The 25,788-nt window shown below is 43.4% G+C and overlaps 1 protein-coding gene across 5 annotated transcripts; it reads left to right on the forward strand.

The window, feature by feature from the left end:
• PHTF1 (putative homeodomain transcription factor 1) lies at positions 1-25,677 on the forward strand. Of its 5 annotated transcripts, none has more exons than XM_048827003.2 (19): positions 1-154; positions 1,212-1,287; positions 3,061-3,117; positions 4,322-4,391; positions 5,359-5,517; positions 7,398-7,563; positions 8,901-9,041; positions 9,884-10,043; positions 10,959-11,132; positions 11,217-11,294; positions 12,716-12,925; positions 17,203-17,331; positions 18,696-18,968; positions 19,741-19,872; positions 20,088-20,174; positions 20,780-20,935; positions 22,480-22,575; positions 23,205-23,330; positions 23,879-25,677. In XM_048827003.2, the coding sequence occupies exons 2-19, from the start codon at positions 1,243-1,245 to the stop codon at positions 23,897-23,899; spliced, it is 2,280 nt and encodes a 759-aa protein (XP_048682960.1). In that variant the 5' UTR covers positions 1-154; positions 1,212-1,242; the 3' UTR covers positions 23,900-25,677. The 5 variants fall into 5 exon arrangements, with proteins under 5 accessions (XP_048682960.1, XP_048682964.1, XP_048682961.1 ...); XM_048827004.2 differs by lacking the exon at positions 1-154 and adding an exon at positions 231-363; XM_075121855.1 differs by lacking the exon at positions 1-154 and adding an exon at positions 412-429.
• Positions 25,678-25,788: the final 111 nt, after the last annotated feature.

A 25,788-nucleotide genomic window follows, 5' to 3' on the forward strand; every position in this document is an offset into this window, starting at 1 on the left:
GGACATAAGTAGCGGCGCGGGGGCCCGCTCGAGGCCCCGCCCCGCCCGGCCTGAAGGAATAACGGCCGCCGGCCCCTCGCGGTGGGCGGGGCTGAGGCACTGCGGCCCCGGGGCGATGGTGCTGGGGGCTGCGGCCGCCCCGCCCGCCACGCAGGTGAGTCGGGCCAGGCGCCGGCGGCGCTCTGGGGAGACAGCCTGGGTCGGCGTTCGGCTGGCGCTGCCTGCGGCCGAGCGCGTTCGGTGACTCGGCTCGACGGCCGCTGCGGGCCGTGGGGGAGCCAGGCAGAGCCAGTCGAGAGCCGTTTTCCCAATCCGGGCTCGCGCGCTGTCCCTCGCCTCGCTCCGCAGGCTGCCGTCTCCATGGTGACGTTCAGCCGCAGCGGGAGGGCGCCGGGCTGCGCGTGGGGCGAGGCCGGAGCTGGGCTGGGGGTGAGGGGGGCCGCGAGGGGGGCAGACTGGAGCCGGACCTGCCCTTGAGAGGCGGGGCTGGGAAGAGATGGGAGGGGCAGGAGCGGGGGCTGGGGGGGGCGAGCGGTTGGCCGGGGGGGCGGCGGGGGGGCGAGCGGTTGTGGCGGGCGAGCGGTTGGCGGGGGGTTGGGCAAGCGGAGCGGGCGGGGGGCGTGGGAGGGCGAGGGGGTGGGGCGGGGGTTGGGCGAGCGGAGCGGGCGGGGGGCGTGGGAGGGCGAGGGGGTGGGGCGGGGGTTGGGCGAGCGGAGCGGGCGGGGGGCGTGGGAGGGCGAGGGGGTGGGGCGGGGGTTGGGCGAGCGGAGCGGGCGGGGGGCGTGGGAGGGCGAGGGGGTGGGGCGAGCGGAGCGGGCGGGGGGCGTGGGAGGGCGAGGGGGTTGGGCGGGGCGAGCGGAGCGGGCGGGGGGCGTGGGAGGGCGAGGGGGTTGGGCGGGGCGAGCGGAGCGGGCGGGGGGCGTGGGAGGGCGGGGCGAGGGGGCGGGGCGGGGGGGGCGTGGGAGGGCGAGGGGCTGGAGGGGGTTGGGCGAGGGCGGGGCGGGGAGCAAAGGTCATTCCCACCCCTCGGGCGCACGGCTCTGTCCCGCGGGGCGGGAGGCCGCTGGGCGCGGCCTCGGAGCTGGGCTCTGCCCGCCTCGGAGATGGCTCCGGCGCCGGGTGCAGCCGCGTCCCGGCCCGCCCGGCCAGTTCCTCTCCGCGCGTCGGGACCTGGCGTGTGTGAGGCAGCGCGCTGCCTTGTTCCCTTCTAGGTCACTCGTTGGGCGCGGGCCGGGGAGCCACATGGCCGCACGTGGCAGAGATGCCATCGCCTGGTACCAAAAGAAGGTCAGTCGTAGGGCGAAGAGCGCCCGTCTGGCAGCCCTGCAGTTTGCAACCCCCCCTTTGCTCTTCCTGGTGCTGAGCGAGAGCGTCCGTCTCTGCCCCAGCTTTGCTAGGAGAGGGAGCTTGGCCAAATCACCGGCCCTCCCTTTGTCTCATTGTCTCAGCCCGTAAACGGGGGATGGGGGACACCTGTCTCCCTGTGGTGGTTGTGACTATTAATCAATTTATTTGAGCATGAGCTTTCGTGAGCTACAGCTCACTTCATCAGATGGATTCGGTGGAGCTCACGAAAGCTCATGCTCAAATAAATTGGTTAGTCTCTAAGGTGCCACAAGTACTCCTTTTCTTTTTGCAAATACAGACTAACACGGCTGTTCCTCTGAAACCTGACTATTAATGTTTGTTTATAATAGCACAAGGCATGCTTGTTTTGTTTAATGTTTCCAGCTCCCAGATATCTTGAAAAAAATACTGCGTTTGCAGCATTGTTTTTTAAATTTTACACTGTGCACAATGACATTTTGTTTTAAGTTATTTAAAAGTGATATTTGAGCTACAAAATACATACATCAATGCAGTGGTTCTCAAGCTTTTGTACTGGTGCCCACTTTCACATAGTAAGGGGGGGTCGCATTCAGAGGCTTGCTAATTAAAAGCATTAATATATTTAACACCCTTATAAATGCTGGAGGCAAAGCAGGGTTTGGGGTGGAGGCTGACCGCTTCTGACCTCCCCGTGTAATAACCTGGTGACTCCCTGAGGGGTCCCAACCCCCAGTTTGGGAACCCCTGCTTTAATGTATAATGGTCTCTAATCTTTTCTTTGCGGTTTTTTGGGCAGGGTTGATTGAAATTGTTTTGATTTAAACTAGTGAATTATTTTAATCATTTAATTTAAGAAGGAAGTCTTGATTTTTCAGTAATTTATTTTAATTGTTTTGTAATTCTTTACCTTTCTTTAGGAAAGGTATGCTCTAATTTGTAAGCATTACAATGTTTACTTGCAACTAAATATAACCATTAAATAGAAATAAAGTTACATATGCTACATTTGGTGCTTCTCTTTGCAAGCCAGGAGGCTAGGCTACATCTATACATGTTCATTTAAGCTGTTATATAGTTTACCTCATTTACTTGTTTACCAGATTTATTTTGAATTGTGATTAGTGACAAGCTCTATTTGATCAGAAATTGTTCATGCACAAAACATTTAAATTGTTTTTAGTTAAACAAAACTAATTTGTTGGGTACTAATTCTTTTAATCAAAATAGATTTTGAATTTATAACTAGTTGAGTTAAAGTATTTGAACTGATTGTAGTTCAGGATTTTATAACTAGTGTATCTTCTTCTCTCACACCTAAGAAAACAAGCTTTCCTGCTTTTTCAATTCCCAGCTGGTTTCTTAATTTCAAATGAATTAGTCAAGTCATTAAACTGAACTTGAACTAGAACTGAAATGAAGAAAATCTATCTGCCTGCAGAAGAGCCTGCTGCTGTCAAAAGCTGGTTTAGCACTTGGACCGGTTAGCCAGTGATTTTCAGCAGTTCAGTAGTGACTTTTTAAAAAATGTGGAAGGAAATATGTACTAAATATTTTTATATTTGTCACTTTAATAGACTGGTAATTTTAGGTCTTAACATAGGTTGTCATTTCAAATTTAACTTTAAGTTTACCTGTATTAAATTTAAAAAAATCAGGTTGTTAAATCAAATTTTATCAACCCTGTTTTGGTTTGTTGTAAATTAAAGGGTTGTGATGTGAATTTTTTTCCAGATTGGAGCCTATGACCAACAGATATGGGAGAAGTCTATAGAGCAGACTGAGATGAAGGTAACTTTTTCATTTAAGTTGTCCTTTAATTTGCTCTTTGTCCCGTGCCATTTATTGGCTCCCTGTGATGTGGCTGCACCAGTTCTGCTTCATGCAAATCCCAGAAGACCAGCAATGAAAGGCGCTGCAGGCCCTAGGTGTACTTAGGGTACAGTAGTTTGTCTTTGAGAAAAATCCATCTGAATGTTATTTTATACACTACCAAAAGTGCTAGGTATTTTATAGAACAAATGAAAAGACCTAGTCCCTGCCCTGAAGAACTGAGAGTCTGTTTTCAGATATTACTCAATGACTAGTGGCAAGTGTTGGTGTCTATGCAGGCTACTACCACGGCTCTAATTTAACAAATTCCTTTATTAAATCCAAAAGCTGAATGGAATGTATCCTGTTTCTCTAAATATGCCTAATAAATAAGCAATTTGTTACATCCAAACAGTAACAAAACATTTATAAGCGTTTGATCAAGATACTTACAAACTGGCTAAACCCAGGGCTGCTTAGACCCATATTGGTCAGCTCCAACTTGGTCAGGCAGGTATTAGCAATGAACACTTAGTTTATTTTTTATACCCTTTAACAAGTGATGTCATTGCCAATCTGCCCTCCTGCAAGTGAATTTGGATCTTTCCAAGAGGTCACTGCCCAAGCCTTCCATTTGTTAGGGGTTTCCAGCTTTGGTAATTCTTTACCAGTAATCCTGTTACAGCTCCCATCTGAGCTCAGGTCTCTCCACTGGGTCTCCTGAAGCTCTCTCAAGCAACTTCTGCCAGCTCTTCCGTGCTGCTCTGGTCTCTGAGTCTCAGGCAGCTCTTACCCATGCTTCCTGTATCTGGCTTGTCCTATCTCCTTTCTAGGGCTCAGGTGTCCTCTTTTAAGATTAACTGGGAGTCAGCTGACCAATCACAGGTGCACTGGCCTCTTTCCTGTTTACCCCCAGTAAATGGAAATAGTGGCTCTAACTGTGGTTCCTGCAGGGCGCAGCTCTTGTTTCAAAATAAATATTAAGTAAGAGCTAAAATAAACAAATATAACTAGGATCTTTGACTAATAAACTTGTCTCCAGAAGAGCACTAGGAGTACTGAATGAGGTTCCTGATGTTAGCACTGGAGATCATCATGGTTTCTGGAGAGATCAGAATAAAGGAAATGCAGACAGTCTTTCATATTCACAACAAAAATTAATCCTTTGTTTTTAAATTTGCAGGGCTTCAAAAACAAACCCAAAAAAAAGGGCCACATACAGCCTGACCTGATAGATGTTGACTTAATCAGAGGTAGGTATCCTTTGAATAATAGAGGTTGTATCAAATGCCCCCAGGTTAAATGTGACATACACTTCTGCTTTATGCAATGGTGGGAGGAGGAATGTCTTACCTTTTACCTAGATCTGACATAATTTAATACTATTGTTTGGTTTCTGAAAGGGGAGCTATTTAGATCATGAGTCAGCAGTGCTAGAAGTTAGCATTAGGGGACCCAGAAGGCCCAGAGTGTGACACCTGGCAGAGGGACTGGAGGCTTGCTGGAACCACAGCATGATCAGCTAAGGGCTGAGGTTGTAGAGAATGTCTTTGGGGGGGTGGTGGTGAAGGGTGGTCATTGTGGGTTTGCGTTGTGGATGACAGCTTACGTAAAATAGATAGTTGGGAATGGGCAAGTGGGCTAAGAGGAGGAGAAGGGGCTCATATGATTTTGGATTGAAGGAACTGGTGAGTGGCTGACATTTCAGTTTTTTCCCTTTTCAAATTATACTGCATTTTAGAGGGAGTTTGGCCTTGACTAGGGAAGAAGTTTATAAGTAAGGCTAAGATTTTATCAGTTATACTTAATGAAAGTCATGGGCAATAACCAAAAATTCATGGAAGCCTGTGACCTGTCCCTGATTTTTGGGGACAAAATGGGGAGGGAGGTGGGTCCAGCACCCACTGCTGCTGGGGCTCCAGTGGTGGCTGAGAGTGCAGGGTTTCCCCTGCAGCTGGCAGCAACTTGGAGCTGTGGGGTCTGCACTTGGTGGCTGGGAGCTGTGGGGTCCTCCCACAATAGCAGCTGGGAGTTGCAGGAGAGCCTCTGCTGGCTGACAGCTCCATCCCTGCTGCCTCAGGGCTGAAGGAAAAATGTCAGGGAGGTCTCTAGAAGTCATGGATTCTGTGATTTCCATGACCTCTGTTACAAAACCTTAGCCTTAGTTACAAGTAAAGCATTAGCTATAACTCCCATTTGAAGTACCTATTTATTTTCAAGGCTCCACATTTGCCAAAGCCAAGCCTGAAATCCCGTGGACGTCACTAACTAGAAAGGGGATTGTGCGGGTTGTGTTTTTTCCATTATTCAGCCGTTGGTGGATACAGGTTACATCCCAGCGTATTTTTATGTGGCTTTTGGTGCTTTACCTCATGCAAGGTAAGCATTGGAGGGTGCTGTGCCATAATCTTTTATTTGTGGTTATAAAAAACATGATATTCTTCTTGTTCACTAATGCCATTTGCAATGGTAAGGAGGCAACTCTGAAGTGTTTGAGCATTATCTGCAGACACTGCACAGCTTTCCATGCAGCATGCTTCTTGGGTTCCACCTTCTGACCTACCATAAGGGTGCTTAAATGACTTACATTGATTCAGCAAAAGGGAGGAAGGATGGTCTTGTGATTGAAGCAGTTTACCAGGGCTCATATAATTGAGAGAGATCTGGGTTAAATTCCTGTCCAGTACTTCCTGTGTAACCTTGGACAAGTCATTTAATCCAGTGGCTCTCCACCTTTCCAGACTACTGTACCCCTTTCAGGAGGCTGATTTGTCTTGTGTACCCCAAGTTTCACCTCACTTAAACTACTTACCAAATCAGACATACATAAATGTTACAGCACATTACTGAAAAATTGCTCACTTTTACGATATACTTATGAAATAAATCAATTAGAATATAAATACTGTACTTTTCTATGTATGGTACATAGAGCAGGATAAACAAGTCATCTGTATGAAATTTTAGTTTGTAGTGATTTACCTAGTGCTTTTTATGTAGTCTGTTGTAAAACTAGGCAAATATCTAGATGAGTTGATGTACCCCCTGGAAGACCTCTTCAGTCTGTGCTTCGGTTCACATGCGTTAATGAATTTAGCCCCATTTTACAGATAGGGAAGTTCTCTTGTGTGTGGGGTGGGGGAAGGAAGGGAAGGGCAGCATTGTATAGGCATCTAGGTAAGAAGGGATTAGCATTTCCAATACATTCTGTTGAAGCTGCTGAGGGCACCATAGTTCAGGCAACTTTAGTTTGTACTAAAAGATACGTTCTAGCTTAGTGGTTCTCAAACTTTAGTATTGGTGACACCTTTCAGATAGCAAGCCTGAGTGACCCCAGCCTTATAAATTAAAAGCGCTTTAAAATATATTCAACACAATTATAAATTCTGGAGGCAAAGGAGGATTTGGGGTGGAGGCTGACAGCTTGTGACCTCCCCATGTAATAACCTCATGACCCCCCCTGTCCCAACCCCCAGTGTGAGAAGCCCTGTTCTAGCTCAACCAGAAGGTGTGGGTTTGATGCAGGAATCACTGGGTGAAATTCTCTGGCCTGTTAAACCCAGGAGATTAGATGATCATAATGGTCCCTTTTGGCCTTAAAACATCTGAATTTAAGCAGCCTTTTACTGTTGTCCTGGTCCCTGTGGATTTTTTCCATGCAGTTCCAGGAATATTTGACATCTGGTCCTTCATGCTGGGATTGGTCTCCCCTTGCCTCCTTTTGAGATGATCTTCCAGGCTAGAAATGAGGCCACAGGGTGGGGGAAACCTGCTTTGCCACCGCACATGCTAGATCTGTTCTGTGGAGAAATTGCCTACTCCACCCTTCTTTGCCAAAGAACCTAGTTAGTGAAGGTACTGTATATCCTGACGTGCAACTCCCCTTTGTATCAGTCCAGCTTCTGTAATAGTCATTTCTTGAAGTGAGCTGGAACTGCATCCTCTGAAGATTGTAAATGGCTTTCATAGACCACATTCTGGCAGAGGAAAGTAATTTTTGACACACACTTTTGATCCTTTTTGTGGTTCTGTTTTGTTTTAATATACTTACAAATCACATTGCAAAGAAAGAAGGAATTTCAGAGAAGTAGTACAAGGGCCACATAACAAGATGAGGGTGGAGTTAATATCTGCAAAAGCTTTTAAAGTGAACAAAATTAATCATTGGGACAATAATAAAACTGAGACATGCCCCTTTTACCCTTAGGTAGGAAATTCCCAGTGTAGCTTTTGCATTTGATCCAATTTTTCCTTTTCAGTTATAGCTGTCATGTTGTATTTCATGATACCTGTTGCAAGTGCAAGTGAAATCATTGGACCAATGTGCCTTATGCTACTGATGGGAACTGTTCACTGTCAGATTGTGTCCACCCAGATCAACAAACCCCCAGGAACCAATGGAGGCGGCAGCAGCAGGAGGAGGAGGTGAGATGAAACATCGCACTAATTGTGTGCATTTGTAGGAATCAGGGTAATATGATACATTATCTTACTGCAGTGGTTCCCAAACTTTTAACAACCAGTGAACCCCTTTCACTAAAATGTCAAGTCTCACGAACCCCCTTCTAAAAATGAATATTTCCTGGGATTTTCTCCTTTACACGTTCCTCCTACACAAGCATTCAGGTCTTGAGCAGTCCAGGCAAACAATGCATTTTACAACGAAGCTTAAACTTGTTCTTCATAATAATTTTAAAAATAATACTAGCTGCCTATTTCATTTTAAAAACAGCAAAAAAAATTGACCTCCCTTTCCATTTCTTATAAGGAGTCTTGAAGTTTAAATCTCCTCAGTGTGATAGATATGCTTGCTTTGATCTGCTTAGCTCTTGGAAGTCCAGGGGCTCCAGGCTGCTGGCCCCGTGCTACCTGGGGTCCCTAGGGACAGCTTTGTCTGCCATTCGGGAATTTTTTCCCGAGAACCCCCTAACACTTTGCGAACCCGCAGGGGTTCACGAACCTCCGATTGGGAACCACTACCTTACTGGATAAAGGTCTCGTTTGCTGCTGTTTTAAGTAAACATCTTATGTGACTGTAAAATGCAGGGATATGATATGTACCATATGCTTGATTGTGGATAGCCCACCTTCTTTTCCCCTTTCACAGCTTTCATAAGTGCTATCACTCTGTCAGGAAGTCCGGCCATGTTACATCCCCTTTATTCTATGCTTTGCAGTTGGACTGTTCTTCTAATGAAACCTAGATGGTCCAGTTTCTTTCTGTGGCCAGTGGTGTGTGCTCCACAAATGACATCACGCTTATGGCCTTGGGAGCTTGACCAGTGTTTTACACTTGCATTAAGGGAGTGGTTTCTCACACACCTTCAGAGGGGGCAAAGGATGACGTGCCTCTGAGGGATGTTTCTTGCCCTTATTTTGTATGGAGACATTGCAGCTCTTTTTATTTAATTTAAAACGGCCCAATGTCAGTCTCAGTGCAGCCTTCTTGCTGAGAGAGAGGCTGTAACTACTACCCTTATGACATTTCCACAGAGACTGTTTTTCCATATGTTTATCTTGTATAATTTTCCACTTAAATCCTTTGTGGTACTAGTGTGTATTCTCCCCCTGGGGACATAAGCATAATTCCAGCTGATGCTAGTAAAAATTACCTGTGCATATTGAGGGGGATTGACCCCAGTCTCTGCATGACTCATTTGACAGAGCAGCTAGAGTGGTGTATGGATTTGGTACGTGTTTTTTAGGGTATAAAGATGCTTTGTTGCAAATTAAATTCTCTCCACACTCTGTTTTTTAAATAGAAAATTCCGCAAACCTATGGGTGGTGATGGGAGCAGAGATGCTGGCAGCTGGTCTTCCTCTGACAAAGCCAATAAAGGAGATAAACATTTGGAACCTATATCCATTATCAACAGTTTGTTTGGCCTGCTCTTCCGTAGGAGGTGTGTATGCTGCACCAGGAGGGTGTGTGTGTTTGTAATGGTAGTGTACGAACAGTTGAACATTCAGAAAACAGAACGCTTATGAAGTCACACATTCCAAAGCTGCACAAGTTACAGCTGCTCTTAAATGAAACCCAAGGAACACTGCCACCGGAGGAAGTCTGTCGTCTTAGGAGTCCGTATATTTGTCCTTATTCTGGATAGGGGATCATTTTTGGTAGCCTATTTTAGAAACACAATTGTGCAGTGTTAGAGGCTCTCTCCAGCTGGTGTGAGTGACCCTCCTAAGCGTAGGTACTCCACTTCCCCTTAGGTCCCATATTTAGTTACCTTGCCTTGCTCAGTTAAGTCAATTTACCCTTTGTTTAACCTGATCAGATAATTTTTTAAAGTATTTTTGAAGACATAATGAAAATCAGGGAAAAGGAAGATGCACTATTTGGGTTCATCCCTCGTATCCCCACTCCCAGCTGAGTTTTTGTTTTTTATCTGGAAACTTACTCTTCTGATTGTTAACCTCTGATCTAAGCTGTCAGCTTTTGTTACTATTTAAAAAGGTACCTAGTTTCTCCTTTAACTACTTTTTTTACTTAATTACTCCTGAATGCTGCCTTCCCCCTGGATTTAGAATCTGTAGGAAACTTGGGAGCTGGCATTCGACAATGGAGTAGGTTTGTTCCCTCTGAGACAGGGCTGTGAAGTGCCTGAAATTGAGAATTCTGTAGCCTCTCAGCTATTGCTTAATGCTGCACCAGGCAGGCAAGTGACAGAGTAAGTTGACATTATCCTTTCAAGAGCTTTGCTCTGAAGTCAGACCATTCTGTTGCGTTTTGATTCCCCAGGTTAAGGAGGGTGAAATTGGTAGCTGATAAAGGGACTGAAACAGAAAGTGGTGTGAGCTCTGTGTATAGTGGCATTAAGCACAGACTTTCCAGATCCGAATATAGGCTGCTGCATTTCAAAGAGAGAGACAGACTTTCAGATGGGGAGAAGAGTCATCGGGTAAGATTGAGTCCTTTCTGCATTGATTCTTCAGTCATGACTGACTTGGTGCTGGCACCTTAATGTCAGATGTAAATATAAACTCCATTTTAACTTACAATAAAACACAAATATGGTAAATATGGAAACCTGTGGGAAGAATAAAGGAGGCCTCCTTATACTGAAAATGCTTGTTTATTTGGATGGTGTGATTATGGAAATCCATTGCTGATTTAAAAGTGAATGGAATTCAAAATTCTACCATGTAAAACATCTGCCCTGCAAACAATTCAGTGCATTGCCCTTCTGTTGGGAGATGATTCAGATTCACCTGATGGAATTTTTGTATGTGACTTTAAAAACCAAAGTCTTGTTTTATCTATGTAAGCACTAAAGTGAAGGGCTTTGGGATTGGTGAGTCACTTAGACAAGAACATGTGAAGGAAACAGCATTGCTCCCAAAGTCTCTAATACATGGAGGCATTCGGGGAGGGAATAGACTTGGTTGATGGGGGCACAGCTTTCATGACAACAGTCACGTCTTATGCCCAGGGTTACACACAGACTTGTGGATGTTGCTGGCCTTTGAGGCATCAGGCTATGGAAATGAAGGGGGAGGAGACCAGGAATTGAATTATCTCCTTTTCTGTTTTAGTTGCTGGAGAGGTTGGATGTTTCTCCCCCTCTTTCAACTGCTGCAATGAGACAGGCCTGGCCCATCAGTTGCAGAACTTGTGTGATTCTTTGACTCCTCATTCTGCTTGTACTTGTAGATGTAATTTCTCTCTCATTGGCTAAGGTGTTAGACTAGAATTCACACTGTTGGTAACCACAACATTGCAATGGTAATACTGGCCAGATACTCCGCTTGATGCAGATCTGCTTAGTTTTATTAGCCCATCTTCTAGTTTGTTTAGATGGCTGCTTTTCTTCCAGGATGGCTGCACACATACGGGTGGCGTTTCTGATGAGCTGTCAAGTGAGGAGGATGCTGAAGCCATGGCGCAGAGGATTTTGTTACGCAGAAGTGTAGAAGGGGCCTCCAGTGACAATAGCTATGAAGACAAGAATAGGAAACCTCTAACTACTTCAAACCAGTCGGTTTCAGAGGTAGCTCTGTTGGGTTACCTTAAGATTCCACAAAGTTTACTGTTACTGGCTGTCAACTAACTTTTCCTTTTTTATTTATGACAGGTCAATCAAGCCATTAAAGGTACCAGAGAGTCCGATAGTGTGGTAGAATCCGAACTAGACTCAACAGCCTTTAGTCAGGTAGGCGTTATAAAATACCAGAGACCTTTGCATAATTTAAGGTGGGCAGAGTGGTACATCTGTTCTATTCAGGTTTTTATACAGTGCTCATCACTGTAGTATCTGAATGACTTCCAGTAGTGCATTGAGCATGTGACTACACATCACTTGTTCTCTCTCCCTCTGCCCAGAGGGATAAGTGTGTGCAGTGATGTCTTATTTTGATAGTTTGTTTTGTTAAATATACCTGTTGCTATGTGTTGCACTTGGAACAGAAAGTGGAGAGGTTTGTGATGGTCCTTAGCTCCTTGCGGAGTTAGTTTCACAGTCTTGGACCAGCTTCTGAGAAGGTTCTGTGTTCCACAGACAGACTTAACTTATTGTTCACAGTTCCAGAGGAGCGAAGCTGTCGATCAGTCTTCATTTCAGAGCTTTAAGCAGTCTTCTAGGAATCCTGGGCTGTCACACTCAATGCTATCTTGGTTTTCCACTCGTTATTCCCCTGTTGATACTTTTATACAGCCCTGTCTTATGGTCAGATCTGCAAAAAACTAAATTGTGAGCATTCATATATGACACAATACTCCCTGCTTGTGGATCATAATAGACTACAGCACAAAACAAGTGTGTGAGATTAGTTTCCAATGTGAAGTGCTTTCATTTGACCCCATTGTCTACTGGCTGCATAGTCTGAAAGGCATAGTGGTTGCTGCAGTACCAAGGGAGACAGGCTAAATGTGTTTTAGACAACTGGCCAATAACCATTCGGAATTACCACCAGGCAGACTCCATGGCCCTCAACTGTGTATTTGGGATTATAGTATTTCCAGGTTGTAAAGCAGGGAAGAATTTAGATGAAGATTGTGTTCTCCAGGTAAGAGTTGATTTTTTTAACGAGCTTTGTAACTGACACCATTTTAAAAATTGCAATTTTTGTACCTTTTCAGTGCTTTGAATTTTGGACTTTTCATTCAGTTTATGAAATTCTACTGGCAGCAGCAGCATGCTCAGAGGCCTCTAATCACTATTCATTAGAGACTTGGCTGTTGGGAGGATAACATTGTACTGGAGTAAACATCAGGCATCATTCTAAAAATTTTATTTTTCATAGAAATCAAGAAATAAGTCTCCTCTCCAGCTGTATAAATTCTCACTAAACTCTGTCCCACAATGAGGACTAAAATGTGTTCTAAATTCTGGTTCCATTTTCCTGGCCTTCAGAGTTTTCATGAAATTAGCATGTTATTCTGAAGGTGGGAAAACATTAATAGTTTGTTGCTGTAAGTTCATGTTGCAAAAGCATCCCTGTGTAGAAATGCCCTTTCTGTTCTAGCTTGTCAGCGTGGCTTGAGAACATATTACTTGAAGATTAAAAGCTGATTTCTGTAGTTGAAGGCTTCGTATGGAAGTTTACAAAAGTAACTTCTCCTTTTCCTTTAAAGGAATCAAGGTCTTGTTTTAGCGGTGGGTCCCAGAGCTGCAGTGTGTCTCGGAGAGATTCTGAAAGCAGCCGCCATGACTCTGAGACAGAGGACATGCTCTGGGATGACCTGCTTCATGGGCCTGAGTGCCGTTCTTCCTACACCAGTGACAGCGAGGAAGGGAATGTAAAAGGAAGTAAACGGGACCTGAAAGAGGATGTTTTCCAACAGGTCTGTTCAACCACTTGCAATAAAAGAGGAGCCTATGAAATATTTTTCTTTTGATGTAGCTTGTACCCTCTAAAATAACACAGGAGGTAAATTCTGTAGTTGTAACTTGTGCAAACACCTTGCTAGAAGTTTCCTTTGCCAGGTCAAAAGGAATAAAAAAGCCATGGCCTAGTGTCTGTTTCCTCTGAGGATGGACACAGTTTAGCAGATGGACATTTCTGTAAAATTCAATGATGAGCATAGATAATTATCTTGCTTAGGATTTATAAAAAGTTACCATCAGTACCTAGACTCTGGTTGGCTGTCTTAGTTAAATATGAACGTAAAAATAAATGATGGCTGCATTGGACAGGATGCAGGAATGCTCTGGCATATAGACTTGAACGCTGATTCTATGTAGCAAAACTATCCCGATGGAAATAGTGTGGAAATTCAGGATCCCAGCAATGCTTGCTACGAAAGCATCAACATAGCCTCTAAAACTTAAGTGGGAAGATACTATTTATATTCTCCTAGTTCAGGGGAGTGCATATGCACTAATCATAGCTTATCACTCTTTGGATCTAGCATTTCAGTCTTCAGTGCCTGTAATATCCCTTTATTAGTAGTAATAGCAGCCAGAGTGACTGTGAAATGCTGAGGGAGATAGAGGCCACAAAAATAATAATGAGGGCTTTCAAGTACCCCCATATTGACTGGGTACATGTTACCTCAGGATGGGATGCAGAGATAAAGTTTCTTGACACCTTAAATGACAGCTTCTTCGAGCAGCTAGTCCTGGAACCTACAAGAGGAGAGGCAATTCTTGATTTAGTCCTAAGTGGAGCACAGGATCTGTTCCAAGAGGTGAATATAGCTGAACCGCTTGGTATAAATTTAACTATAAATGTGACTATAAATTTAACATTCCGGGGAGGGGACACCACGGTAGCATTTAGTTTCAGGAAGGGGAACTACAGAAAAATGAAGTTAAACAAATTAAAAGATACAGTGCCAAAAGTGAAATCCCTGCAAGCTGCATGGAAACTTTTTAAAGACACCATAATAGAGGCTCAATTTAAATGTGTACCCCAAATTAAAAAACATAAGAGGACCAAAAAAGTGCCCCCATGGCTGAAAAAATAAAGTAAAAAATTGAGGCAAAAAGGCATCCTTTAAAAAATGGAAGTAAAATCTTACTTAGGAAAATAGAATGGAGCATAAACTCTAGCAAGTGAAGTGTAAAAATATAATTAGGAACATCAAAAAAGAATCTGAAGAACAGCTAGCCAGAGACTAAAAAAGTAACAACAAAAATCTAAGTACCTCAGGTGCAGGAAGCTTGCTAAATCATCCAGTGGCCCCACTGGTTGAGATGTTAAAGAAGTAATCAGACTATAAGGCAGTGGTCTACAACCTTTTAAGCCCAAGATCACTTTTTGAATTTAAGGGCAACCCAGGATCTACCCTGACCCTTTCCCAAAGCCCTGCCCCACTCATTCCATCCCCCTCTGTCACTTGCTCTCCCTCGCCCTTGCTCACTTTCACCAGGCTGGGATAGGGGTTCGGTAGAGGGTGTGGGCTCTGGGCTGGGGCTGAGGGGTTTGCAGTGTGGGAGGGGGCTCTGGGCTTAGCATTGGGGTGCAAGCTCTGGGAGGGAGTTTGGGTGCAGGAGGGGGCTCTGGGCTTGGCAGAGTGTTGGGGTGCAGGAGGGGGTACAGGGTGCTGGCTCCAGTAGGGGGCAGCAGAGTTGGATTGCAGCCTGCCACTGGGCAGCACTTACCTCTAGCAGCTCCCAGTTGGTGTCGCAATGTGTCTGCCACTAAGGTAGGCTCCCTGCCTACCTCGGCCCTAACTCTACTCCTGGAAAGTGCCAATGCGCACCTGTGGCCCCGGGGAGGGATGGGTGGGCAGCATGTGGCTCTGCATGCTGCCCCCACAGCCCCCTATTCCCGGCCAATGGGAGTTGAGGGGGTGGTGCTTACAGGCAGGAGCAGCGTGCTGCAGGGCCGCTCTAGCCACTTCTAGGAGCGGCATGGGGCTGGGGCAGGCAGGAAGCCAGTCTTAGCAGCAGCCTCGCTGCACAGCTGGAGATCACAATCGACTGGGAGATCCTCCGGCATCGACCAGTCAATCATGATTGACCAGTCGGTGACCACTGCTATAAGGCTGTTGGAGAAAAATTAAATATGTTCTTTGCATCAGTCTTCATGGTTGAGGATGTGAGGGAGATAACAAATCTGAGGAACTGTCCCAGATTGTGGTGTCATTAGAGAAGGTTTTGGAACAAATTGATAAATTTAACAGTAATAAGTCACCAGGACCAGATGGTATTCACCCAAGAGTTCTGAAGGAATTCTATATGAAATTGCAGAATTACTCTAACATATCATTTAAATCTGCTTCTGTACCAGATGACTAGAGAATAGCTAATGTAATGGCAATTTTTAAAAATTGGCTCCAGAGGTGATCCTGGCAATTACAGGCAGTAAACCTAACCTTATTACCAGGCAAATTGTTTGAAACTATCATAAAGAACAGAATTCTCAGACAAGACACACAGATTAATATGATTTGTTGGGGGAAAGTGTCAGTATATTTGTAAAGGGAAATCATGCCTCACCAATTTACTAGAATTCTTTGAGGGGATCAACAAGAATGTGGACAGGATAGTGTACTTTGACTTTCAGAAAGCCTTTGACAAGGTCCCTCACCAAAGGCTCTTAAGTGAAGTAAGCTGCCATGAGATAAGAGGGAAGGTCCTCTCATGGATCCCTGACTGGTTAAAAGATAGGAAACCAAGGGGTGGGAATAAAGGGTCAGTTCTCAGAATGGAAAGAGGTAAATAGTGGTGTCCCCCAGGAGTGTGTATGGGGACCAGTATTGAACATTCATAAATGATATGGAAAAAGGGGTATTAAAGATAAAACTACAAGATAGTTAAGTCCAAAGCAGACTGAAGAGTTAAAAGGATCTCTCAGAACTGGGTGACCAGGTAACAAAACGGCAGAAAAATTCTGTTGATAAATGCAAAGTAATGCACATTAGAAAATATCCCAACTATACATATAAAATGATGGGGTCTAAATTTGCTATTGCCACTCAAGAAAGATCTTGGAGTCATTGTGGATAGTTTTCTGAAAACATCCACTCAATGTGCAGCAGCAGTCAAAAAAGCAAACAACGTTAGGAATCATTAAGAAAGGGATCGATAAGACAGAAAATACCATATTGCCTCTAATATAAATCCATGGTATGCCCACATCTAGAATACTGCATGCAAATCTGGTCACCCCATCTCAGAAAAGAGATTGGAATTGGAAAAGGGCAGAAAATGATTAGGGGCATGGAACAGCATCCCTATGAGGAGAGATTAATAAGACTGAGAAAAGGAGTACTTGTGGCACCTTAGAGACTAACCAATTTATTTGAACATGAGCTTTCGTGAGCTACAGCTCACTTCATCGGATGCATCCGATGAAGTGAGCTGTAGCTCACGAAAGCTCATGCTCAAATAAATTGGTTAGTCTCTAAGGTGCCACAAGTACTCCTTTTCTCTTTGCGAATATAGACTAACACGGCTGTTACTCTGAAACCTGTCATTAATAATTAATAATTCTCATCTTGGAAAAGAGACTACTAAGGGGGGATATGATAAGTCTATAAAATCATGACTGGTGTGGAGTAAAGTGATGTTTACTCCTCATAACACAAGAACTAGGGGTCACCAAATGAAATTAATAGGCAGCAGGCTTAAAACAAAAGGAAGTATTTCTTTACACAGCTTCCAGTCAACCTGTGGAACTCTTTGCCAGAGGATGTTGTGAAGGACAAGACTGTAACAGGGTTCAAAAAAGAACTAGATAAATTCTCAGATAGGTCCATCACTGGCTATTAGCCAGGATGGGCAGGGATGGTATCCCTAGCCTGTTTGCCAGAAGCTGGGAATAGGCAACAAGGAATGGATCATTTGATTACCTGTTCTGTTCATTCCCTCTAGAGCACCTAGCATTGGCCACTGTCGGCAGACAGGATACTGGGCTAGGTGCACCTTTGGTATGACCCAGTATGGCCGCTCTTATGTTCAGAGCCACAATCCGGATCAGGGCCTTGTGCTAGATGCTGTTGGATATACATGCAGATAGTTTTTCCTTGAATAGCTTATAGTTTAAATGTTGAAATTTAAAACTGTATTCAAACATTTTCAGTAAAAATGCTGCCTATTTTGAAACCATTTCCTGTAGATAGTTGAGAAATGTTTTCAGTATGTTGTATCAGTGTTGCATTTTCTTCTCCAGAACCATTTGTTCTGGCTTCAGAATACGAGCCCTGCATCTGCAAAAGTAAGTGCCCTGATCTGGGAAGGAAGTGAGTGCAAGAAGGTGGATATGTCTGTGCTGGAGATCAGCGGGATTATCATGAGCAGAGTAAGGATTGATTCCTCTCCCCCTCCCCCCATTCTAAGGGCATATTTACACTACAGAGTTAAGTCTACTTATGTTAGATTGATTTACAGCCCCAGCAATAAATTACTAGTTTTCCTGTCCACACTACCCTCCTGTCAGCGGTGTCTCCTCACCAGGATTACTCGCACTGACCTAAGCTCCAGGAAGAGCTCCCAGCTGCCACCCAGGCTCTCAGCTCTGCACTCCCCATGAAGCAAGCTCCCTGCAGAGTGGGGAGCTGAGAGCCCAGGTGGGAGCTCTGCAGGGAAACCACACTCCAGGCTCTCATGCTGACAGCTGGAGCTCACAACTGGAACTCCCCCTACTCAATTTCAAAACAAGAACCCTACCAGCAGTGAAATTGACATTGTCAATTTCATGGATTTGGCTGTCAGACACCTTGACAGACAAAAGGTGGATGCAAGTAAATGTCTATACAGACAGTGCATTCCCCAAACTACGTCAGCCTATGCCTAAAGCATCTTGCTGAGGTGGATTTACTAGGTCGGCGTAGTGAGCAAGTTACAGCAGCAGGAGGAATGCTGTAGTGCATAGGCTTACATAATTTGCTTTACATAACATAGTGTAGAAATGCCCTAAATTGTGATGTATCTGCAAACAGTACAAGTCCAAGTACCTTTTTTTAAAGATGGCCCTAAATACTCTTAACTAGTAGTTGCAGAGGGATTTAAGAAAATACATGAATTCAAAGCAGAGGGTATGACTCCTGGTCTAAGAATAACAGTAAAATAATACCTAGCTCTTACATAGTGCCTTTCATCAGTAGATGCTTACGTCATGTTGACATCATTCCCTGCTCTGAGGGACAGGGAGCTGGAAGCTTTTGAGTGCAATTAAAATTAGTGGCTCATGGCTGCTGCTGTATTTTGGTCACTCTTTTCCCTTTCTCAGAAGTGAGATTCCTACTCAAGGTAGGTGAGATGGCTATGGAGAAGGGGGGATGGACAGGTCATTCTAAGGGGGAGGAAGTGATGTCATAATATGGAATCGTTTTATGTCACACTTTTGGATTTTCACTTTTTCATTGTAACTTCTTTCTAGTATGTTTTCTGGTTTAATCTTGCTCATTTGCTGTGTACCGAGTTTAGTGAGTAGAGAGATGAAGTGTGTAATGGCTGAACTTTATCTTACAGCCACTTCAAATACTGTTTCTTTAAACATGTCTAGTGAAGCAGGAGGTTACGTATGTACTTAAACATACAGGTTGCCTAACCGAGTTTTAGAATTCGAGGATTTTCCCTATTGGTGTTTAACATTGTACTTACAGTAATTTTAAAAATTAGTTGTAGCTTGTATAGTGCTAATGATATTTGCCTATTCTCCAGGTTAATGCCTATCAGCAGGGAGTAGGCTATCAGATGCTGGGAAACGTTGTCACCATTGGGTTAGCATGTCTTCCTTTCCTCTACCGGCTCTTCCATACAAAGAATCTTGAACAGCTGCAATCCATTTCAGTGAAGGAACTTTTGAATATCTTTTGTGGGGCTCCTACCATCACCCCCGTCATTGTCTTGGCTGTGATTAACTTCCTTGAGCGTCTCTGCCTGACTTGGATGTTTTTCTTTATGATGTGTGTTGCTGAGAGAACATACAAACAGGTTTGTCTAAATGTGCTGTTACCTTTCATGAACATATACATTTCTATTGCAACATTCAAGCTGCTGTCATTGCTTCCCCTCTTAAAGCCGCTGCTGAGACATGTTTGGGAGCAGTAAGACACTGGGGAATGCTGGGATATCTTTATACCTGAGGTGCTGTGGCAGGTCTCTTCCCCTGAGATACAAAGACTAATGTCCACCGTGAATTAGTCTTTAAAGCTTGGTTTTTTTCTCTGTACTGCTGAAAGGAAATTAACCTTTAAGTACTTGCTATCTTAAAAGTCTGAGGCAAATTGGAGCAATCTAGGAAAAGGTATTAGCCCTACCTGTACTGTGAAGCCTAGTTATGAGACTTCTCTTAGAATGAGAAATAAGTGTCCCACTTGGGGTCACATTCATTATTTCCTGGTGAAGACTACAGCTGCCTGGCTGGACTTGATTGGCCTGAAGACAAATCCTCTGATGGGCCCAGGTCATAAGGATGTGTGTTTGTATCTATCACATCCTTCCACAGGGGAATGTGGTTAACAGTTTTGCCAGTTTGCTACTGTTAATATAGATATGGTATACTGGGATGAGTGGTATCCTTTAGTATCTCTCATTTATTAAAGCTGTCATGGTTTCCTCTTATACAGGAATATTATTCCAACCACTGGCAAGCACAAATAACTTGTTTAGCAACTAATGTACATATTATATTAAGCACCCTATGGAAGCTAACATTGGACTATATCAATGTGGATTTTCTTTACTGACGCACTTTTCTTTGCAGCGTTTTTTGTTTGCCAAACTTTTTAGTCATATAACATCTGCCCGGAAAGCCAGGAAGTATGAAATCCCCCACTTCAGACTCAAGAAGGTGGAGAATATTAAAATTTGGTTATCACTGCGCTCCTATCTAAAGGCAAGTCATGATCCAACGAGTGCAAGTATGTTTAAATGTTAACAGACTAGAGCAAATGGTGTAAACAAAGTTGGTGGAAGGTTGCAGGTGGACTCCAGGTGCAGAAGCTGGAGTTGAGGATATTACAACTCTTTCCTGGGTAGCGAAAAACTATTGCTATATTTTACTGAAATTCAAAAGGTTTCTCAGATTCGATTAAACGTTTGTTTCCACAGAGGAGAGGACCCCAGCGATCTGTGGATGTAGTTGTCTCTTCAATCTTTTTATTGGCTCTATCAATTGCTTTCATATGCTGTGCACAGGTGAGACTCCCATTTATGTTTTGTAAGCAATAAAAAGCCAGTGGAAAAATTCCTGTCAAGTATAACTGGTAACTGCTTTGAAGGTGGATTTTAGTCCTTAAATAGGTTTCAGAGAGGCTTTTTTCCTTTTGTAGTTAAGTATAGTTGTTAGCAACAGTTTGCAGAACGGTTTCATTGTGCTGCAGATGAATGCTTATGCTTTTGCTAGTTAACTGCCCTTCTCAACTTTGGCTTTGCATTGAGTGTAGTAATGTTGGGATCCAGTGTCGTTTGCTGAGGGAAAGACTCATCCAATCACTTCCTTTAATAATCAAAATGCATTTACATTGGGCAGCACTCTTCAGAGTATCTAGCTATCAGATAGCAGGGATAAAGAGAATGATTATTAATATATTAATCAGGCTGATGTAAACTGGTCTGTCTTCACTTTAATTACTGTCCTACCTTTATTCATGTATTTGTGGGTGGCAAATTGCTTTGGCTGATAGATGTTATGGTGGTCACACAGGCCATAGCTGCTTCTATGTGTTGAATAGAAGTGTTTATGGTAGGTGAATAGGAACATTTCAGTTTATTTGCCAATTTCATTGTTTTGTTTAATACAGGTTTTAAAAGGGCATAAAACATTCCTGAATGCAGCTTACAACTGGGAGTTCCTCATCTGGGAAACAGCCCTCCTCCTTTTTCTACTGCGCCTGGCATCATTGGGCTCTGAAACCAACAAAAAATATAGTAATATTTCAATCCTGCTCACTGAACAGGTATCTCAGCTGCAGGTCACCCTCCATGGGCTTACTGTTCTCTAGTATCCTAGCAGCTGTTAGTCTGTATTCGCAAAAAGAACAGGAGTACATGTGGCACTTTAAAGACTAACCAATTTATGTGAGCATAAAGCTACAGCTACAGCTCACTTCATCGGATGCATTCAGTGGAAAATACAGTGGGGAGACTTATATACATAGAGAACATGAAACAATGGGTGTTACCGTACACACTGTAATGAGTGATCACTTAAGGTGAGCTATTACCAGCAGGAGAGCGGGGGAGGGGACCTTTGTAGTGATGATCAAGGTGGGCCATTTCCAGCAGTCTCTATTCAAGACTAAGTTAAGTGTGTACAGTTTCCAAATTAATTCCAATTCAGCAGTCTCTTGTTGGAGTCTGTTTTTGAAGTTTTTTTGTTGAAGAATTTCAACTTTTAGGTCTAATCGAGCGATCAAAGAGATTGAAGTGTTCTCCAACTGGTTTTTGAATGTTATAATTCTTGACGTCCGATTTGTGTCCATTTATTCTTTTACATAGAGATTGTCCAGTTTGACCAATGTACATGGCAGAGAGGCATTGCTGGCACATGATGGCATATCACATTGGTAGATGTGTAGGTGAACGAGCTTCTGATAGTGTGGCTGATGTGATTAGGCCCTATGATGGTGTCCCCTGAATAGATATGTGGACACAGTTGGCAACAGGCTTTGTTGCAAGGATAGGTTCCTGGGTTAGTGGTTCTGTTGTGTGGTTGCTGGTATTTGCTTCAGGCTGGGGGGCTGTCTGTAAGCAAGGACTGGCCTTGAATAGAGACTGGGAGTGGATGGGTCATTACACAAAGGAAAACTATTTCCCCATGTTTATTCCCCCCTCCACCCCCACTGTTCCTCAGATGTTCTAGTCAACTGCTGGAAATGGCCCACCTTGATTATCACTACAAAAGGTTCCCCCCCTGCTCTCCTACTGGTAATCACCTTAACTGATCACTCTGGTTACAGTGTGTATGGTAACACCCATTGTTTCATGTTCTGTGTATATAAATCTCCCCACTGTATTTTCCACTGAATTCATCCGATGAAGTGAGCTGTAGCTCACGAAAGCTTATGCTCAAATTTTAGTCTCTCAGGTGCCACAAGTACTCTGTTTTCTAGTATGAAAGTGATCTTTGTGGTTCAAATAACTCCTCCCTCATTTCAGCTTAGTGCTTTTTTTAAGACCCCTTTGAATTTTTTTATTCATAATAGAGCAGCTCCTCCTACAGCAGGCTTAAAAGAAAAAAGCCAGTTATCCAGGCCCAAATGTTGTTCATTTTTTGGTTGATAGCTGGGGGTGAGAAGAACCCTATCACTCTGGGGAAAATTGGATGTTTGTTAATCTATTACTGCTGCACTTAAACTGCAAGTAAGCACCATTCCATGGGCAGGGTAGTGACTTTTTTGCGTAGGTCTTCACAACTGACTGGTCCCTGTGCTGTAAACAGCTGTGACTTGGGTGAAGTGATTGAATGTAAAATCTGCTCTAATACCTGTTTCTGTCACAGATCAACTTATACTTAAAGATGGAAAAGAAGCCAAACAAGAAAGAACAGCTCTCTCTAGTGAACAATGTTTTAAAACTGTCTACAAAGCTACTGAAGGTGAGTTCCTATCCTTAACTCTTGTTGCCTACCAAAAAAGACAGTTAGGTCACTAGTGTGAGATCAGTCAGTGCCTGTCATGCTGACCAATGTCATCTCATTTCTTCCTTGTATTCTCATCTGTTGTCTGTCTTAGCCTGTAAGCTCTCTGGGGTAAAGGACACTGTCTTTATACAGTGCCTCGCACAATAGGGTTATCTATGACTGAGGTGCTGGCTGTTAACAGTAGTAATGTGCATAAGAAGGTGGAGAACTGACTTGTCATACCGGTTGTACTGTCTTGTTTCCTCATTCTCCCTCAGCAGAATTTTAGGATTCCAGTCATTTATTACTAGACAGGATGGGAAGGAGCCTGGTGACACCTACAGGAGGCTCCCCAGAGTTAAAATTCTAAACTGTTAACCAGCCTACTAAGTGTTGCCATAAGGAAGATTTTCAAGCTCTATGATAGGGTCAGTGAAATTCTTCAGCCCTGAGGAGGCAGAGATGCCTATCTAATATACCCAATGGATTTTGCAGGGTCTGGTTGGCAGAAGTCTGTCTGAGGTATAGCAGGCTATCAGAGTAATTGGAAATGTTGTTGGTGACTACAACTGGGTCCAGATCTAACTTCCATTTTCTCATTACAGGAGTTAGACACACCATTTAGACTCTATGGCCTGACTATGAACCCTTTAATCTACAACATCACACGAGTTGTGATCCTGTCTGCCATCTCAGGTGTTATAAGTGATCTTCTTGGATTCAATATCAGAGTAAGTGTAGCTGCCATTTGAGATGGCAAGGAGGATGTTCTAGGAGACTGGTACCCAATTGACTTATGGAAGACCTGGGTCTAATTCTGGTTTTGCCACTAACTTACTGTCATTAGTACAGTTGCTTCACCTGTGTTCCCCCTCTTATCTGTGTTTTAGGGCAAACCCACTCATGTGTTAAGACAGCAGGAATGGTGACTGAATAAATTCAGATTACTACACCCCAAAAACCTGCTTGTGTGCTTGACAGTCCTAAAACTACAAGTTTTTGGCTGCCTCAATTGTTAGTTTACTAGCATAGAATCATAGAATATAAGGGTTGGAAGGGACCCCAGAAGGTCATCTAGTCCAACCCCCTGCTCAAAGCAGGACCAATTCCCAGTTTAGCATACCTAAACCATTATGTAATATGCATTTTACTCAGTCTTTCAAAGACTAGCAGCTGCATGTTCTTTTTTACAATGGCTGTAATTTATTCAAGAGTTTTCTTGTTTTGCTTTTTTATTTGAAGTCTCTCATAAATACCAATTCCTAACCTCTGTTTTCAGTTATGGAAAATCAAACCATGAACTAGCCTGCCCTCAAGGCTGTGAGGATTATCAAATCATCAGGACACTGGATAGAAGCAAGACATTGGCTTGAGACAGAGGTGGTTCTAAATTTTGGCATATTTCTTTATGTATCAAAGATGTTTTCTTACATTGCTTAGTTTCAGAGCCTACAGAATAAACTAGTTTAACTTGTGAGGGCAGCCCAGGCCTTGCACACTAAGTAAACAAAACTTGTTTTGTCCAACAGAGTGACACTGTTCTAAGGGCATTTCCATATTAAGTAGGGGCTAAAGTATGCAGCAGCCACACATTTTGGAGGGGCCTCAAAACAGTAGGAAAACAATTATATGGGATTCTGTATACAATAGCTTGTGTCTGTGGCCCTGTTAAAGCCTATTTCTATATGGATAGATAAGTTACTGCAGCAGGTCAGCTCTGTTACACAACTAACTTGATGTGGCAGCTTCTCCATTTCCTCTGTTAACATGAGACTGTAATTTCACTGCAGTCAGTCAGTATTATGACTCCCAATTACTGCTTTAAGATCTAAATAAGCTCTTCATTTGTTAAAATAGGGTGTTAAGGCCTTGACAAGAGGACTCACTTTCCTAATAACTGTCCAGAACAACATTGCAGGTTTTGGATGGTGAGGGAGTAGAGTTTAAAATTCTGCTGTCTGCCTTTACATATTAGAGCAGATCCCTGTTCCTCTTTCAGTCTTCTTCCAGTGCCCCATTTGATAGACAAGTGCATGTGTATAGTAGCTTCAAGTAAACAAAACATTCAAATAAGTGCCTTTAGGCTAGAGAGGCCAAGTCTGCTTTGGACCTTTATTCTGTGCAACTGCAGCCTTTCATGAAAGGTCAGTCCACCCAAGACAGATTGCCTCTAAGGGCACTTGGCAGTTAAACTTTCAGTTGCATAGCAACATTAAAGCCACTCTGCTGCACGCACCAGGAGAGACTAGAGTTTTCATATAATTAAGTGTTCTTCAAACTCCTCATTATTCTTGATTGATAAGCCCTAATAGAACAAGCAAAGCATTCTCCTAGAGGGAATATGGTAACACTTGTTCTCTACAACAGCTCGCTCTGTAAAGCACCATCAGTATATAAACACTTTTTTCACAAGACTAACAATTTACATATAACACTTCAAATCTTTGGTATTGATTTGGTTAGTTTTGACAAGGTAGGTCAATAGGGCTGTTAAAGCATTCTGGAAAATATTAGTGCTTTCTACTTCTATAGTACCTTACCTTTGTTACACAGGTAAGTAGAAGTCAGATGTGGTAAAAGTGGAACAGAAGAAGATTCCCCTATTCTAATGCACAGCCTCTTAAAGGATAGGTGCCTTTTATGTAACACTCCTGATACAGAACCTTGGACAAAGAAGTAAATGGCTCTCTGGGGTAAGGACTGATTGTGAAAACCAGTTGAGAGGAAGGAATGTGAGATCTTGTTATGGGGAGGTTAATCTACAAATGGTATGAGGAAAGAATCTAAAGCCACCTCCCTAGGAGAAATTGTTATGCTGTAAGTGCAGCTGGTGACTTTGCTAGTTTCCAATAAATAGTAAGTCAGTCATAGGACTAATATTGTCAGAGAAAAGGATTCCTTTAAATCCACTGTTCCATCTCACACCATAAAGGGACGATGACATAGGTCATTTTTTGTAGTAAATTGTTTATGCAAAGCTATTTTCTGTACAATGAAAATTAGTAAAAATGTAAAAAGTGACATTTAAAATACAAATAAATCCATGGAAGCAAACTCCATCAAACAGCTGGTACTATATTTTGCAGGACTGTGGCTGAGTATGTTACACTTGAAAAGGGAGGTAAGGTAACTTTCAGATGACAAAGGCAATTTATCAGTGGAAAATATGGATGTTTAGGGCTGTATATT

The sequence above is a fragment of the Caretta caretta genome, chromosome 21 (genome assembly GCF_965140235.1).
Source record: "Caretta caretta isolate rCarCar2 chromosome 21, rCarCar1.hap1, whole genome shotgun sequence".
NCBI classification, from domain to species: domain Eukaryota; kingdom Metazoa; phylum Chordata; order Testudines; family Cheloniidae; genus Caretta; species Caretta caretta.